The 12,232-nt window shown below is 50.5% G+C and overlaps 1 protein-coding gene across 1 annotated transcript in view; it reads right to left on the bottom strand.

Moving 5' to 3' along the window:
• Positions 1–8,056, bottom strand: part of GFRA4 (GDNF family receptor alpha 4) — a 77,290-nt gene extending 69,234 nt beyond the window's left edge. Inside the window, exon 1 of the mRNA XM_026072729.1 lies at positions 8,011–8,056. Within this exon, the coding sequence (XP_025928514.1) occupies positions 8,011–8,050 (40 nt within the window). The 5' untranslated portion in view covers positions 8,051–8,056. The remainder of the gene's footprint in view (positions 1–8,010) is intronic.
• Positions 8,057–12,232: the final 4,176 nt, after the last annotated feature.

Here is a 12,232-nt window from a genome sequence, read left to right as displayed (position 1 = left end):
CTATGCTGAGCTCTCAGCCGAGATGACTCTGCCCGTGCCCTCTCTCCGAAAGATGATGTTGCTGTGACAGGCAGACCAAGGTGKGCAGTTTGTCTCAAGCAGCCTCACAGGATTATGTTCTCTTACCAAGAGGAAGAAACAAAACAAACAGATTGAGCTAGGAGGAAAGGGAAAAAAAAAACAACAAAAAAAGACCTACCGTGAAATTGCTATAACTCAAGTGTCAAATCTGAGGCATAAATCAACTAACCCTTGCAAGGAGGAGTGTAATTCTTCACCATGCAGAGCAAACACTTAGGCAAACTCAGCCTTGTCTGGGGCTTAACACAAACAGGTCAAATGGCTTTGATTCATTCCAAACCCTGTCTAATAATTCAGCGTGCTGGTTTGCTCTCRTCTCCATTAGTAGATGGCAAACATATCATCCTAACCTGCAGCCTTTAACACAGAAGATTCAGTGTGCATGGCTTTATTTCACCTCATTCCTTGCGACATCTTTTTAAGGTGCCTTCTGCTGTACATACTAAATTATCAAAGGAAAACAGAGACAGCAACAAAGGAAAAAATGTGTGCTACTACCGGAGACATCTGCTACCTATTTCCAGATAGCAGGTAACAGAGTCAGCTGTAAAATATCTGAGAGATATTGCTGTGAAGGCTGTCATGGAGTGATGCATTTTTCTTAGCATACATGGAAGTTTTAATCTCAGAAGAAATATGTAGCCTGTTATTAAGATTTGTTTATCCAAAGTTGCAGAGAGTGGTAGCTGAGAAGCTATAAGTTTCCTCTTGGTTTTCCTCCCCAGGGCAAGTCTGAATTTCTTTGGCTGAAAAAAGGGGCAGGTTTGCTGCAAGCTGGCTTCCCGTCCCTGCTGCACACCCAGCTGAAATGTGCCACTAAAATGATTGCATCCACAACTGACACTTGCGGAGCCAGTCTGCAARTCCTGGACACCAGTTACGGGTGATGAGGTGAGGGATGGACCATCAGAAAAGGCGAGTTATAATCATTTCCATTCATGGTGGAACAGATACTTGTGGAGGATCTGGTATAAGCAGCAGGAGAAAAAACAGAGCAAAATATGCAATAAAGATTGCCACGTCAGAAGAAGATGAACCGAGAAGTTCAAAAGCCTAAGTGACTTGCCCTCTGTGTAAAATTGTCATGCCCAGAACCACGTGAACCTTCTACAAATGGTGGCTTAGGCACCAAGCTTGCTTCAAAAAATACAAAGCCACCACCCAAATGAAGGTTCCCTTCCCATGAGGCTGTAGCTGCCCTGTGTTTTCTTTGCTCTGTTTAATCATGGATGATGGGATTTCCCAGGTGGCTGCTGCAAAGGCATCAGCCAGCCTCACCTGATGCAGAGCTCAAAGCAAAGCCTGATCATTTGTGCAGAGATTGTGTTCAATTCACCCTCCCTGAGTGCACCCTCACGTTCCCCYGGGGCTTGTCCCGCGCGTTCACTTGGCCCAGTTCAGCTCTGAGTCTCCAGAGACCTCAGACCACACAGACAGGGACTCCCAAACACACTCCCATTGCTGCCTATCTGAAGAGAGTCGGCACATCCCACAGGCACCCCTGCTCCTCACGGGCTTTACATCCGTTAGCAGCTAAACTCTCCGGAGGCTGAAGGGATCTGAAAAATGTGTGTGCAATGCATCCTGCGAGGTAATCTACAGCACAGACCTCTTGCAGTTAAAGACCTGCAGCTCAGGCAGAAGCCTTAATGTTGCATCTTGACTTGAATTATCTGCTTGGCCTTCCTCTTCTTTGTACAAGTGACAGGAACAGACAGGAAAAGCAAAGCCCATTGGTTTCTCTGATCTTAACTCCCAGCCCTTTAGCATCTGGACCAGCTTAAAATCCAACAGCCAAAGCGAACAGCTATCCCCTTGGGGGCAAACAATAAATGGCTGGGCCCGGCAACATATCAAAGATGAGCCATTTGATCCTGCTTTTGGAAGAAGCATCACAAAACCTGACCCCTTTCTTTTCCCCTCAGTAAAATGGACCCATGAATTTGAAAACAGCTGCCTGCACTTGCATGACAGAATGACCCATACGTTATCAGTAGCGTGGGGAGTGCTGCTAATAACCCTGTCAAAGTGCTCAGCAAGGGCAGGTATCACAGACAGGTTTTTCCAGTTGGATTCAATAAATCAAAACCACCGCGCAACTATTTTTACAGCAACTTTCATGCAAACTGCCTCCCAGATGGCTTTGGACTGAAAGAGGAACGTGTGCAGTGAGGAGCTGCCTGTGGAGGAAGAAAAGGGATTCGCATGAAGGGAGGTGAAAAGAGATGAATCTCAAGAGTGGCAGGATACGGTGAAGACAGTTCTGAGTTGGGGAATACATATACAGTCCGATGGGATGTAGGGAAACACTTTTGCCCCATGGGGACAGTCAAGCAGTGGAACAGGGGCCCAGAGAGGTTTTGCAGTCTCCATCCCTTGGGGGAGTTTCAATACCAGGACAGATAAAGGCCCACATAACCTCGTCTGATTATAAGATCAGGCTATAAAGCTGACCCTGCCCTGAGCAGATCCCCCAGCATCCCTTCCAGCCTGAATTATTCTATGATCCTATGATCTCAAAGGAAACAGCTTAGGTGCATGTCAGAGTGAGTGAGGTGGGGTCCAAGCCCACTCCCTGGACCATCCTTGAACAAGGTAAACCCTATGGCATCTTGGCCTGCTCTTTGAGTGTCCTGAAAGGTAGATCTCTGCACACCCTTGTCTCAGGAGAGACCTCAGCTCTCATTCAAGCCATCTGTTTCATGCAGGCAAAGCTCAGTCTCCCCAGCAGCTCATTCTGGTGTGGTTGGGCTTAGATCCCACAACATGTTTTAAGGCAAGCAATTCACTTCTGCTCACTCCAGTCAGGTAGACCAGAAAGCGCATGAGGTGACCAGGCTCTGGGAACACAGAAGTGGTCTGGTCATGCCCTGCACCTTGCGTTGATGTCATTCCCACTAGCAGGAAAACATCTGGTACTGCTGAGTGACTGAAGGCACCCCAAGGCAGATCTGCAGATGGGGTAGGGCTTCACACCAGCTCAACTTCTGCTCCCCCTGGATTGGGTCTCCTGCAGCTGGAGCCAAGGTTTGGAAAACGGAGATAAACAACCTGCACCCATGAGTGAGATGGGACCCGAGAGACTTGGACGGGTCTCCTGGCTGTGTCAGCAACAGGTTGCACAGTAGGATAAGGTGAATTGCACTCCAGGAATGACCCACCACCAGCTGCACTGGTAGCCTGTGGATGTCTCCCAGCTGAAGATACCACCACTGCAAACATTTCAGCTTGGGTGGGCTGCCTCCTGTTCTCCCGCCTCCTCCTGGGCTTCTGCCTCTCTGCTGCACCAAGCTGCTGCTTCTCCTAGCTTGCTCCTGCCCTGACAAGAGCAACACAGCAACACACTGAGACTGTCTTCACAGCAGTTGGTATCATCTCCCATCCATGTCTGGTCCTGGATCCATCTGCTCTCTCATCTCCTACTTAGATACCAGTTCTTGCCTCAAAGCCATTTTTTCATTCTAGCTAGGTACAGGGCCTTGCGCAATGGGGGCTGCAACAAGAGAATAAATTCCTGGATGATTCAAGGGCATTTAAATGTGATGCGACCTTAGAAGATCCCTATTGTTTCTGCACACTCATTTGTTCTTCACCGTGACAGACCCAGGATCTCCTTGCCCAGGAGAAATGGTGGCTTCAACTTCTGCAGCTTTCCTGCTATGCACACAACAGACCCAGGTCCTTCCCCTCCTGGGGTCCTGTGGACCACCACAAACCCCTCCTGGACTCTTACACCAACAAGCCCCCTCTCAGTCACACCAGACTCAGTTTCCCCACTGTCCATCTCCGGGACCAAATGTCCATCCACAACTCCACTTCTCATCCACAACTTTAAACTTATCCTCTACCCTCATTTTCCAGTCTGCTGTCACCAGGAGTCCAACACCAACACTCCCATGTTTGAACCATTAAAGTTGTGATGGCCAAAAGAGGTGAAGGGAATCCATAGGGATGGTATAAAGGTCTCAGCCATCTCACAGCTCCTGTCAAGTCCATCGAGGCTTGAAGTCCTTGCTAGAAGGCGTTACCAAAGGGAATTTTGAGAGATATGTTTGAAAAAAGTGCAACTGTACTGAATTGAAGATTGACAGGGACAAGCTTTTCATAGTTTTTTCTTCCTTTTTATTTTTTAGTGAAATATTTCTGTCTAAAAAAATTGTTTTAGTGGGAGAACAGCCTTTGAATTTGTTCTTTTCCACTTTTGGATCAAAAAGAAAGAGGTCCTTTTTTAAAAAAAAGAAAAAAAGGAAGCAAAAGGAAAATAAAGTCCACTGGAGGGAAAAAAATCAAGGATGAAATGGAAATCTTGGTAGCAGGGTATTTTTATTGAAAGGTGGCAAACTTCAGCCACATTAAATGTCTAATCATAAAAAGATCAAATGGAAGGTTATAGAAATGAACAAGTCTTTTGTGTGAAAACAATCAACTGAATTTCAGGCAAAATAGAAGTCTTGTGTAAAAATTACCGGGATAAGAGAGAAGACATTTCTGTCCCCGAAAGCAAAATAAAATACTGCTCACACTAATTATTAGATTTAACTGGTACTAATTTTTACCCAGCAGTAATTAGTATTTAAGGCTCCAGAGCTCTGGAAAAGTATTTTCCAGGTGTGGTGAAAATACACTGTTGAGATCCTTGCCGAGGAATAGGCACAGTGTTTGAGGACAGCCTGTTGAGGGAGAAGTTTTATTTCTTCTCCGAGCCGATACAGAGAGACATAAATATCACATTCTTATTGATGCAAATAATGGATTGCTCCTGTCAGAACTGACAAAGACACTAATTTAAGCAGCTTTCCCCTCTCTCACACACACATACGCATTTTGCAAGAGATTCTGCTCTCCCCCCCTGGGATCCGAGTTCCAAAACCAGGTGAAAATCTGCCAGACGATCTCTTGTGTTTGATTGCATCTGTGAAGAGACTGTGGGAAACATATGCTACAAATTATGCTAACGACCGAGCGCAGTTAAAATTTGCCAGGTAAACACAGCGGTTGTCAGCAGAAGATACCCCAGATGCCGTTTCAGCGCCCTGCCCTCCATCGCTAGCGGCTGCGCTCTGCAACGGTCCAGAACTGACTCTGGGCATGATGAGGACTTTGCAGCAAACCATTATTTTCAGCTCTAGCCCAGATTTTCATTCTCATCCTCTAATTATTRCGTTGTTAACGCGAGGACTGATGTGTCCTCTGGACACTGCGCAAGGGATGGGGGATGCTTCGGGGGCTGGTTACGGGTGTAATCTAGACAGGTTTTAAAGCAAATGATATTTAATTATATCGGCACTTTCTAGAGCACTGATCTTCCGTGAAGCCTTTTAGCTTTACCTGAATATCCCTCATCAGTGCCCTGTGAGTGGGATTTCTAGCCAGTACCGCAGTGCAAGCCAGTATCTGGGGACACTGAGGCAGCGACAAACTTCACCAAAGCCACATCCCTGTCCCAAGCTGCATGCTCCTACCRTGCCCATGCGGCTGCCACTGGCATTTGTGTGGCTGCTGGTGAGACAGAYCAGGAGCTGATCTGGCTGAAAAGTGGTCARAAAAAWWRTAATAATAATAATAAAGTGTTCAGCTAGACCAGTTTCCTGGTCTGGCTCATCCTGAGTGCCTGTGCCACCAGGGAGCTGGGTATGAAGTGACAGCAGGAGCTCTCCGTCCAAGCTGGATGACAGTGACACTGCCTAGTCCCACCTCTAAAAGCCATAATTTCCCCAAAGGTTGCCTCCTCCACCTGGCAACTTCTCAAAAGCGGGGGGACACAACAGCGAGGGTCTCCTGCTACAGCCCACGTGGTTTCCACCCAGTGCGGACGAAGCTGGGAATTGCCGCGCTTGCAATTTGAGAAGCTGCTGTCTCCACACTGGGTCTCCACCCCTGCACTCCCGATCCCTGTGGGACCTCTCCCCAGGCATGTCTAAATGTGTAACCCCTCGTCTATCCATTACATGCCCRGCTGGAAAACATCTAGAGAGGAGGGCAAGGGCCTTCTGGATGGCATCCATTGGGAATGGTGCCGAGCCTGCAGGGGTCAAATGCCAGTTCAAAGGGGAAAAGGTCCTTCTGGAGACCCTGAGATCAGAAGGCCAAAGGCTGAACTAGCTGATGATTTTGCTATAACTTGGACCAGAAGCAATGAATGTGTCCTTAAAACCTGCCTACTAATCCCAATTGCATTGCTGATAGTGGAGAGCTGGCCATTTGCAGAAGCTCTTTTCTTTCAGTTACTTTCTCTAGAGGAAAATCAATCAGTCCATCAGTCAGTCAATCARTCAGTCAATCAGTGACTCAGTCAATCTGAACCACTTGGAAAATGGATCCTGCAGAGACCTGGGCTGCCACCCCAGAGGCTCTGCAATTCTTGCAGGAAAGATCTCCAGCTCCAAGGGAGGCTGGGACCTTACCCCAGCCCAGGGCACAGCTCCAGCCCCTGCGAGATGAAGCCATCCCAAACTGTGATCTGTTCAGACCCTGGGATCCTCCAGACCCCTGGAGTGAAACGCTCCAGGGTTGGACATGGCACCCTTTGGGGGTCRAAATCCCCCAGTGCCTTTGGGACTTGCAAGAGTTGCTGCTGGTGACATCTAGTGACAGGCAGAGCCGGCAYGAGGAGTTACCTGGAGCTCTGACAAAGCCTTCCTCATCAAGGGAAAAACCTGCTTGGGGTCTACCCCAGGACGTTGGCTGGCAGCGGGGATGCTCAGGGTGCAGAGGAGGCAGGTGCCAGGCCACACTGTGCGGGCCAGGAGGTCCCAGCTACAGTGACACATCTCAAGATCTTTTCCTCCCGCAGCAGCCACCTGAAAAGGACCAGCGCATCCTGCCCCCTGCCTCCCCACAGMCTTCCGTGGTCTATTTAAACACGGGTTCATTCTTGGGTTTGCTATCTCAGAGAAGCACAGGAGGGAAAAAAAAAAGAGAGAGAGAAAAAGAAAAAACACCCTAAAAGGAGCTGTCAGGGTTGCAGCCAGGCAAAGTGAGCCAGCAAGGCAGCTCCCAGCCTGGCTGCCCGGTGCTGCCAGCCCCTGGACTACGGCCCCTTCGCACAGCTCTTGCCAGGGACGCGGGTGAGCATCGGGCATTGCACACGAGAGGTCTGCCTGCTCCGAGCCGGGGAGAAGCGGGACGCGAGCGGGATGCTGAAAGCATGGATGCTGCGGACCACATCCCAGCGGATACGGCGGCACGCCACGGGGGACAGCGTGTCCCGCACCAGCGGTCGCAGCTGCCTTTAACGATCTCAGGGGCACAGGGGGAGCGGGGATCCTTAACCCTGCACTCCCGGTGCAGAAAGACCCGAGGTCAGCCCAGCTTGAAGGAGGCGTGTGGAAATCTGCAGCAGGGACCCCTGCCCACACACACACACACACACACACACACACACTCAGGTCAACCTGACAATTAGGACACACGCACCAGCCCGGTGCACGGTGCTGCACACGCACAGCAGCAGAGCTGGAGCTCACGTGCTTCCAGCCCACTCCCAGCGGCTGAGAAACCCGCGTTTTGCCCCTGACATTTTTCCAGCCTCCTCCCTACACTGTGGGGCTGCTCGGCGCCGCGCAAAATCTGCCCCCCCTCCCCCAGCTTCTTTTCCCAAGCAAGAAGCGCATGCATTCCTTGAGTTATTTAGCCGTTTCCACAGCAAACAGGAGTGACAGTAGGACAGATCCCAGAGCAGTGGGATTCCGAAGTACATCCAGCCAGAGCAAGTGTCTGCCTTTAACTAAAAGGSAGCCGGGAGGTCCCTCCTCCCCCCMAAAAATAAATCTGKGTGATGCTACCCCCAGGGTTTTCCCCTGGTGCTGGGATGCTGGAGGGGGGAAGAGAAGCATCCCGGGCCCGAGCCGAAGCGGGGTGTCGGATAAATAGACCCGGCAGCAAAGCCCAGCAGAAAGTTGCCTCCGCCGGACACGCAGCGCTACTCACCCAGGAGGATCAGCGTGCAGAAGTAGAGGATGCCCCTCATCCTACCGCCGCGGCTCGGCTCCGCTCGGCTCTGCAGGTGGCCCGGCCCGGGCGGGCGGACAGACGGACGGACGGACGGGCGGGCGGCAGCAGCGCCGGAGGAGGAGGAGGAGGATGCGCGGCGGGAGGTTGGGCAGGGCGGCGGGTCCCCCCCGGCCCCTGCCCTTCCCCGGAGCGGGGGGCGAGCGCTGCCGGGTGCTGCCGGCTCAGCCCCGCTCCGGCCGCGGAGTCATGCCCGCAGCCGGGCCGGGCAGCGGCGGGTGCTGCCGGCTCCTCTTCGCCGCATGCCTCCGGGGCAGCCTGGGGAACAGAAAACACTTTTTCTTTTTTTTTCCGCTTTTTTTTCTTTTTTTCCTTCCCCTTCCTCCTCTCCAGCAGCAAACTTCTATCCGGGGGTGGGGAGGGGGGTGAAGCGCAGGGGTTTATCCCGCGGCGGCCGGCGGTGCGCTGCGCCCTCGCCGCCTTCCCGAGCCTGCTGCCTCCGCCCGCGCCTCGCCTCGCTTCCCCGGCCGCGGACGAGCGGGGAGGGGCTTAAACGCACAGCCGCCTTCCTCCTCCTCCTCCTCCTCCTCCTCGCTCGCCCCTTGCTCCGCGGCCCCGCTGCTGCCTCTCGTCCCCCGCTCCGCCTTCCCCGGGGTGGCCTCTCCCCGACCCACGAGCAGGTACGCGCACCTGGGTCTTCGGGGAGCCCCCGGTGACCAGCCCTCGGCATCCCCGTGGCGTGCCCCGTTTTGCCCCCTCCAGCCCCAAGCTGTCTTCACGCTTCTCCCGTTGCCCCCCAGGGAGGATCCCGCCGTCCCTGCATGAGATCCCGAAGCCCCGTCTCTGTGCGGCATCAGGCCGGGTGCTCACTTGGGTTAACACCTCCAGCCTCGTTCCCTTCTCTTGATCCATCTTCTGATCCGGAGAGCAAGTGGTCCAGCGCAGTTTGCACCTGCAGGGCTGGACTTTGCTCCCAAAGCCGGTGGTTGCCCCTCCTGCATCCATCCTGCCCCACCAGGGCAGCCCCTGCCCCATGCTACCCCCGGGCACACCTGGGCACTGGGGAGGATCAGGATGAAGCCATGCCAGGGAGCGCACCAATAACTGCCCATGTGGCAGTGTTTAAGCCTGGTCTTGACCATTTTGCAGAATCACAGAATGGTCGAGGTTGGAAGGGACCTCTGGAGTCCATCGCCCCTGCTCAAGCAGGGTCACCTAGAGCACATTGCACAGGATCGCTTCCAGGCGGGTTTYGAATATCTCCAGAGAAGGAGACTCCACAACCTCTCTGGGCAACCTGTTCCAGTGCTCTGTCACCCTCACAGTGAAGAAGTTTTTCCTCATATTCAGATGGAACTGTCTGTGTTTCAGTTTGTGCCTGTTGTCTCTTGTCCTGTCGCTGGCATTTACTAGTGGAGACACAGCCCTTAAACCTTGGGCCACTGTAAAAGCCACACGCTACCTGCTGTCCCCATGATGATACCTTCCATTAATCCTCCAGCAACACGATCGTCTTCCAAGCAGCCCCCCAAAGCCACCTCTGTAAATCCAGGTGATGTCCTCCCACATCCATCACCCTCAATCCCCGTCCCCATGTGTCCTTCCCCATGATGCGCTGAGCCCTCCAACCCTACCCAGTCCCTGCAAGACATCCTTTGGCATCATCCCCCTGTGCTTCTCCCATGTCCCAGCAGGTCACCCTCCTTTAGGAAGCTAAGCAGCAGAGCCTGGCTCCTAAAGCCACCTCTTAATCTTTATGATGATGAGTGAGCATCATTTCCCACTACCTCCATTTCATGCATGGAGTAGCTGAGACACAAAAATGTGAAGTGATGTCTTCAGATTCACCCAGTAATTAACTGGCCATCAGAGTAAGAAGCCTCATTCCCAAGTCAGTACCCTGTATAAGCGGCCACCTTTATTCCTCCTTCTAACACAGGCCTGACCTTTTAAAGGACTTACTTTTCTGTTCTCTCTTCTTTTCGCCTCGCCTCTTGCTCTCTTCTTGCATCCCCCTTTCCTCTTCCTCCTTTCTTTTTCCCCTTCCATCCTCCCTCCTTCCCTTCCTCCCTCATAAAGTTTTCACTTTCCTTTTARGCATAGAGGCTTCTTTGGCAAATGAGAGAAGTAGTGGTATTTTTTTTTTCAAATTGAAAGCTCAGGGGGTGCTTTTGAACTTTTGCAATGAGAGGTTTTCTCTACTGCTGGGTCAGGTATTTTAGCTAAACAGGTATTTAAAAGCTATCAGAAGGCTTGTTTTTTTTTTCTGCTGGAGCTGTTCACGGTTCTTAACTTGCATTTCCTAGTGGCATAACCTTATTAATTCTCCATCAAGTCCTCCCTTAAAACCAGGGGAACTGGACCTTTCTATTTTTCAGGAGAAGAACAGAGTAGGAAAATAATTCATACAGTTGTTTCTAGGTATTATATATAAAGCATAAAGAGGTCGAGAAATTTTTTTTTTTTTTTCCCTCTGCTTGGCAAATCAAGAGGAAGGGGTGATCCATGGCCTTGCTCCCTCCTTTTGAAAGTTTCTACCATGTACCAGTCTGGAGCTGTTCAATTAGCTAGTTTTCTAGTCCTGTGTCAGAATGGGAAAACTGTAAATAAATGAATGTCTTTAATAACTATATTTCACATCCAAAATCAGTATTTTCCAAGCTACTCATTGGGGAAAAATAAAGTGTTAATAAAACCTCATTTAGAGTAAAAAAGACATTACTTTTGAGCTTGTTTTTTTGACTCCTTTAAGAGGAGTATGATTGCATTTAAGGAAATTTAAAAATGAAATTGCATTGAAATGCAATTGAAACATCTAGCGGGGAAACTGGGGAAATGATTGGATTTTTCTGCTTATTATTATTTTTAATTATTTTGCAGATTCCTTTTTAGAGTTCTATTTTTGCAGAAGCTATTTGCCTAGAAAAAAAGAAAAGAGAAAAAGTATCCACTAGAACATGTGTAAGCGTCTTTTTTAACAAATGAGAAGGTATTTTCCTTGGAAAACCTCTGCCCTCTCCTCAGGGACGAGATAGTCCAACGTCTTCAGAGCCAAGTCCTTTCCATGCTGAAGGAGGTGACCTGGGTCCCATCAGCTCATGCCTTAAAGGCGGAACGGGTTCAGTTCGGTGTCCTGTCGCACACAGTGGTGCTCATGGCAGCAGGGATGCAGGGCCCTGCTCTCCTTGACACTGCATCTCATCCTGTCATTGAGCTACCATAAAACCTTCCATTGGGTCAAATCGTTTCCACCTTCTTTGCACACACATGAAAGCCTGGATTGTACCAGAAATAGCCATGCATGAATGTGCTCGCTTCCTGTGGAAGAGAGGTCACCTTCCAAGAGTAAAAATGTCTTGGCATCTTCTTCCAGCTATAGCTAATAAAGGGCAAGCTCCAACTCTTATCTTCCTTCTACAAGATCCTGAGTCCTTTGGCTCTGCTGGCCAGACCAGCTCTGTGGTTGCTCCCTGACCTGCCCCAGAATCAGCAAAAACATGCAGACCAGACTGTCGCTCTCGCACAACCCCTCCAGCCCACAGTGGGGCAGGCAGAGCTCATGCCCATGGCCGTTGAGGCAGGTCAAAGCAATTTGGGAAAGGCCAGCAGTAGCAACCTCCTCCATCCATGCTGCTGGAGCTGGAGGAGGAGACACAAACACGGCCTCGCTGTCCCCTGTCAAGCCACAACCTCTCCCATCTAGACAAGGGGACGGGCTGTCAAGGAATCAGTGCTGTGAAAGCAACATTTCTCCCTCCTTTTGCAGAAAGAAATACTAAGGGGTTTTGGGGAAAGAGAACATCCAGGCATAGCCAGCCCCCACCACTGGTCCCAATAAGGAGGCATTTCCTGTCTTTTCTGTAATTACATGCATCGTGGGGTAGAGGGGGAACCAATGCACTGGGAAAAGCCACCCAGAAGATACGTGCTGCAAATATTGTGAAGAGAGAGGGATCACTGTTCCTTGCTGCCTTATTTATCAGATCTGAGCTTTCTACTAATAGCTGGATGGATGCTGAGATGAACAGAGTTAATTAAAAAGCACTCCTTCCACACACACACACACCCCTTCTAAAATTACCTGCTACCTTTCCCTACGAAGGAATCAAAGTATTGATCAGTCAAGTCTAAAATATCCCACTGTGACTCGTCTTAGACCTATCCTGAACAGCCTCTCCCTGGAGCCCTGGACAACAGACTC

This window comes from Apteryx rowi, unplaced genomic scaffold, assembly GCF_003343035.1.
Source record: "Apteryx rowi isolate R43461 unplaced genomic scaffold, aptRow1 scaffold_35, whole genome shotgun sequence".
Classification (NCBI taxonomy): domain Eukaryota; kingdom Metazoa; phylum Chordata; class Aves; order Apterygiformes; family Apterygidae; genus Apteryx; species Apteryx rowi.
This window is presented reverse-complemented; position numbering and strand designations above follow the sequence as displayed.